Consider the following 6,002-nt stretch of genomic DNA (forward strand, 5'->3'; position numbering starts at 1 on the left):
ATTCACTTACTTAGACAAATGTATTTGTTGTAAGTTGCTTTGAATAAAGGCATCTTCTAAATATCAAAAATGAAAATAAAATATGTAAATGACCAATGAAAGAGTATTGTTATTTTTTTTATGAGGGTCTCCCTAACACATTCAGGAGAACTGTATCATCGTTTTTGGGTGGAGGGTTTTGGTACCCAGGTGAGGGGATGTAGTCATTGGGAATGACTATTTGCAGTTTCAGGAGGAGTTGGTGTACAAATAAAAAAGCCAGGTCCTACCGAGATTTGAACTCGGATCGCTGGATTCAGAGTCCAGAGTGCTAACCATTACACCATAGAACCGTGCGTGAGCTGGACGTCTGTAGTAGCAGTCTATAATGGGGTAGCACTTTCATTGGTTATTGTTCTAAAACTGATGATGACCAGAGAAACTGGACAGACGTCTAAAATATATAGAATTATTTCATCCCACACAAATTAGGGAATATTGTATTGTCGGTGGGGGAGAAAATAGTTACGACCAGCCACCTAAAATCCGGAAGTGGGCGTAATTAGCTAACGTTAGCTTGGATGCTAACTGGCTGGATTAGCTACGATAGCTAGCCTGTGGCAGGGTGCAGTGCATTGCAGTGCCAGGAGGAAGAAAGGAAAGGGAAGGTCCCTCTCGCATTCACAGACATCGAACCTTACCGTGATCATAATGGGGACCAGAGATGACGAATATGACTATTTGTTTAAAGGTAAACCAACTCTCAACAAATACATGTTTATAAAATGAGATGTCATTGTTTTATACTCATTATTTCGTTAGCAGGAGGGGTCGTAAGTTGCCTGGCTAGCTTGGGTATATACTAGGGTCCTGTTAGGCTAGCTAGCTACCGCAGCGGCGACTGCGCCGTTTGCGAAAAGATAGAGCTCGGTAGCGCTGCCTATCCGCCCTCTGTAGTACAGTCATAATTCAGTTAATACGTTAGTAACTAGCTATGACAATGTACATAAGGTGTTGCTTGCAGCATCATCATCCGAGGAAACCTATTCTCCAGTGAAGTGTAGTGAGCAAGGTCGGAGCACAGGGCCCTCTGTTGTGTTGATGACAGGAATGTGACTAGTGTAAAAAAGGCGAGCATTCTTTTATGACCTCAGCTAAGCACGAGAATTCCACCATGTCACTGGATTCAGTCGTGTTGTACCACTTCAAGTTGGAATACGTCTTTTTATCAATTGTTTTCCTATAAGAACATACATAATTAAATAGCCTACCCCCTCTTGTTCTAGCTCTATTTTAGACGTCAAAACGTTACAGTCTTGAGTTCATCGTCATATAAACGCAGAGATATAAACCACATTTGTGTGGCCATTAATGGAACATGTTGAATTGGGACCAGCTACACATAATTATGGTCAGAAGAATGCCATTGTGGTCACTTATTACATTGGAGATCTTACAAGCCAAGAGGGTGTGGAGGTTTCTGTTCCAAACCTAGCTAAAGCCGATTCAATAACCAAGCGAATCAACTAATGATCAAGTCTTGATTAGGTCAGTTGAATCAAGTGTAAAAATGCTGGGCTGTAACAATGGTCTGCACACCAGGAGGGATGGTTACTACTGAACAGCTTAGATGTTTGCAGAAATCTATCTGGAGCCAAAATGTAAACAACAATGTTTTAAGTGTTTACCTACAGCTCATGAGCTGGCATGAACAGTACTGGAATGGGGGCCCGTGTTTTTTTTAATGTATGGCTGGCTGTTTGGCCTATAAAACAAACTCGTCAGTGTCATTGTTTGGCTGTACTCTTAACCACAAACTGGAATGCTCAGAAGAACTTAACATCCTCTACTTAGGACTTTCATTTATTTATTTATTTGCACACATTTTCACAGCTTACAAAGCTTCGGTGACTTTGCTGAATAAGTAAAACATAAAAAAAAACAAGTAAAATAGTGTGAAAGGTCCTTCTCCCTTTCATATGATATAGACTAGATCCTCTCAAAACACATCCCATTCCAAACACTCACCATTCATGTCTTCTGCTGTTGCAGTGGTACTGATCGGAGACTCTGGTGTGGGGAAGAGCAACCTGCTGTCCCGTTTCACCCGGAACGAGTTCAACTTGGAGAGCAAGAGCACCATAGGAGTCGAGTTTGCCACGCGCAGTATCCAGGTGGATGGAAAGACGGTGAAAGCCCAGATATGGGACACAGCTGGACAGGAGCGGTACCGCGCCATCACCTCTGCGTGAGTATGGCTTCCATTTTGAAACACTTGACTATGAAGTTGTGTAATGAAGAATACAGAACATACATTCTGCTTTAGGGAATGCCGTCACAAATAACAGGTCCTTCTTGTAAGCGGGGATCAGTGTATTTCCCCTTTAAAAAAAAAAGAAGAAAAAAAAGCCAGAAAAAAGAAAAGCCAGACTATCTTGTGTGATACACAGGTACTACCGTGGAGCAGTGGGGGCTCTGCTGGTCTATGATATCGCCAAGCACCTGACCTATGAAAATGTGGAGCGCTGGCTGAAGGAGCTGAGAGACCACGCGGACAGCAACATTGTCATCATGCTCGTTGGCAACAAGAGTGACCTGCGCCACCTCAGGGCAGTGCCCACGGACGAGGCACGGGCATTTGCAGGTCAGAAACCTAAACTCCACCCCTGCACCCTGGTATCACTCACAAAGGCTCCGTCGTGGCCAGCACTCGAGATGAGGGGGGATGGCATCCCCCCTGAAATAAAAACGGTCAAAATCATCCCCCTTCTAAAACTGCCATCCCCCCTTTCCATCCATTATGTCATTTTATCAATGAACGTGGTATTACTGCTATTTCAACATTTAGTTTAGCACATATTGAGTAAAATACTGTGGGCGAGGGGGCACGCACACATGCAATGACATTTTTCAAGTCACTGACACTGAAGACACTGATGCTGTGGGGATGCTAAAATTGTCCCCATATGATAAAATCCACCATCCCCCCTGATTTTCTTTTACAACTTGAGTACTGGTTGTGACCATGTATTGCTATGAAGGATGTGTTCTTCTTATCCAGTTCCTGTCATGTAACAGAGGTCAGACGGAGGAACTTGAACTTGACAGTGTGTGTGTGTGATGGTGATTACACTGACATGTTATTGGCGTGATTTAATGTGTTCTCTCCGTTCCTCAGAGAAAAACGGTTTGTCTTTTCTGGAAACCTCAGCCCTGGATTCTACTAATGTTGAGACAGCCTTCCAGACCATTTTGACTGGTGAGTCTGCCTCTGTTGCCCCTTCTAGCCTTGATTGGTTCATATGTGTCTTGTGTCTGTGTCTGTGTCTGTGTCTGTGTCTGTGTCTGTGTCTGTGTCTGTGTCTGTGTGTCTTAGAGAGTCTAACCGTAACAGAGAGAAGAGAGTGATTGTGTTTAAGTGATCAGTCTTACTGGGCTGAGCGCCAGATTTTCATGAATGACTAATCAAAGCTCCGGCCTCTGGTGGGGTGGATCTTCCGAGTTCCTTTAACAGGACGTGACGGTAATAACGATCTGCAGCTGAGCCCTAATGTTGCTCTGTTTGGCCCCGGCTCCTTTGGCCCCGGCACAGTGAAGCCAAACAATAAATGCTTAAAAGGGAACACTATCAGATTCTGTCCGGTGATTACATTATACAAGCTTCCTGTCGAGCTGTGCAATGCAAGGTACTATAACGCAGATAAAGCTCACATAAAGAGAAGTAGCATTAGTAGGTCTATCTGTATAGAGTTCATTTTAATTACCTTCTCTCTCCTTCTTTCTCTCTCTCTCTCTCTCTCTCTCTCTCTCTCTCTCTCTCTCTCTCTCTGTCTCGTCAACCTGCAGAAATCTATCGCATCGTGTCTCAGAAACAGATGTCCGATCGACGAGACAATGACATGTCACCTAGCAACAATGTGGTGTCCATCCAGGTGCAGCCCACTGAGAACAAACCAAAGATGCAGTGCTGTCAGAGCATCTAGCAGCACCAGTCCACCTGCATATCACCAACCTCCCTCCCTTCCCCTCCCTTCCCCCCTCCCCCCCCCCTCCCCCCAGCCCTTCTAAAAGACTGCTTTGGTTCTGAGATACAGCTGCACGGCCAGGCTCCAGCATAGAGTCTGAGGCCTGGGAACTCCACATGCAGTCAGACCTGGGCCTTTCTTCTGCCATGTTAGGCTTTTATATAGCAACATTTTAATAATCAGACGGGCGAATCTTCACAGAAATGTCTTAATATATTATTTAATGTTTCTTTTGTTCATTTTGTTTTGAGGCATTTTTTTATTTTTATTTTTTAATAATTTGTTCACCTGTACCTGTAATTTCACTACACTCTCATTGTGACTGCGTCTTTGGCGGTGAGGAGCCGTAGCGCGTTGGGGGCCTGATTGTGTTATTTGTGCTGTAATTAGATGATGTACTCTGTGGTAAATGCTGATGGTAGACTAGGATCAGTGCCCTGTGTCTTACTGAGCGCCCCGCCTCCTGATGAAGACAATGTCCAAGTAGTCTGTTATTCACCAAGCATGTAGGCAGAGAACACAAGCTGTGTTGCACTTTTGTTTTATGTTGGACTGAAGAGGCGGAGCTTCCTGTTGTCATGATCGTGGCAGTCTTGTGTGATCACTGCTAGCGCGCTCCTCCACCTCAGGTCGGGAGCAAGACAGTGGCACATGATCACTGTGGAGGGGAAGGGTGCTGTTCCCCAGTGTGGTGCCTAAGAATGATTCATTCATAGCTGCTTTTTTTATTTTATTACATGATTTCGCGTGGGTTAATGGTTTCAGTGCCTTTTTTTTCGTAGAATGTCATATTGGGATGCCTTTGTTTCACGCATGTGCTGCTTACTACTGCAGAGCTTTCACACCTCCCCTTCTCTCAGATCACGTTACTTCTTTGTGTCGTGCGGCTCCCTGACATCAATGATCTCTGGCGGGCCTAGGAGCCGCTCACTGCAGAGGATCAGGTACTTGGTCTCCATTGCCTAGAGTTGTGGGAAATCGACCAAATCAGCTAGAGCTGTGTCAGTGATATTGAAGAGCTCTTTGAACAAAACTTGGCTGTGGCTCTATGGGCCCAAGTCAGATAAGAGGAGAACCAGCCAATCACAGGGCTTTATTACTTCATTACTCCATTATGACCCAGCCTTTCCTTGAGACTCCTCCACTGCAGGCTGATAGCCTCTCTTGTCCCCACTCAGGTGCTCTGTATGCTCCTTGGGTTAGTGGTCAGATGCTGTAGTAAGTGGCTGATCTGTGTGTTGGTAGTAAGGCTGTGCTGTGGTTCCTCTATGACCTCTGGGGCTTAGGAAAACACTTTCTCACAGCGGCACACACACACACACACAGACACACACACACACACACACACACACACACACACACACACACACACACACACACACACACATCACTTATCACTGTCCCTCCTGGCACTGTGGTGAGTTGCAAGTGTGGGTGGGAGAGACTGTAGAAGGAGGAAAATGAACTTGGAAGATTCCAGTGTAGAATAGTGTCTCTTTGCACTGAACTTAAAACACGCCCCCATAACTTATTACACTGAGAGCACTACAACATGTTACTTACAAGTGTTTCTAATGTTTTCTCACTTCTAATTCCAACCAACACATATCACAAATGACCATGCTATTAGTGGACCCCATGGCAGATGATATAGTGTAAGATACCGGCTACCTGATGATGCAGGGCCTGATACAGACTGCAGCCCTGTATTGTACTGTGATGACCTGCTTTCTAGAGGTTGCAGTCTCTTGTGTGTCTGGCAGGCAGTGCCAATGATGTGAGGGCACAGATGGCACTGCCATCTCCAGTTAGCTTATATCCTCTTAATTATCGCTGTTGTGTGACAGTCAGTTCTCTTACACATTTTGCCTCCACTTTATTTTATTTTATGTGTGTTGCTGTACTGTGATTTTTTTATTTGTTTTGTTATAATTAAACTGTTATTATGTCCACTAATTACAAATGAAAAGTGCAAATAAAAGAAATGATTACAACTGA

The 6,002-nt window shown here is 44.5% G+C and overlaps 1 protein-coding gene across 1 annotated transcript; it reads left to right on the forward strand.

Annotated features, from left to right (window-relative positions):
* Nucleotides 1-629: 629 nt before the first annotated feature.
* On the forward strand, nucleotides 630-6,002 carry rab11a (RAB11a, member RAS oncogene family). The gene is made up of 5 exons (XM_080539302.1): nucleotides 630-730; nucleotides 2,032-2,227; nucleotides 2,430-2,623; nucleotides 3,158-3,238; nucleotides 3,826-6,002. Exons 1-5 carry the CDS (start codon nucleotides 691-693, stop codon nucleotides 3,960-3,962), a joined length of 648 nt encoding a protein of 215 aa, XP_080395428.1. The 5' UTR covers nucleotides 630-690; the 3' UTR covers nucleotides 3,963-6,002.

This window comes from Nansenia antarctica (genome assembly GCF_963989245.1).
Source record: "Nansenia antarctica genome assembly, chromosome: 9".
Classification (NCBI taxonomy): Eukaryota; Metazoa; Chordata; class Actinopteri; order Argentiniformes; family Microstomatidae; genus Nansenia; species Nansenia antarctica.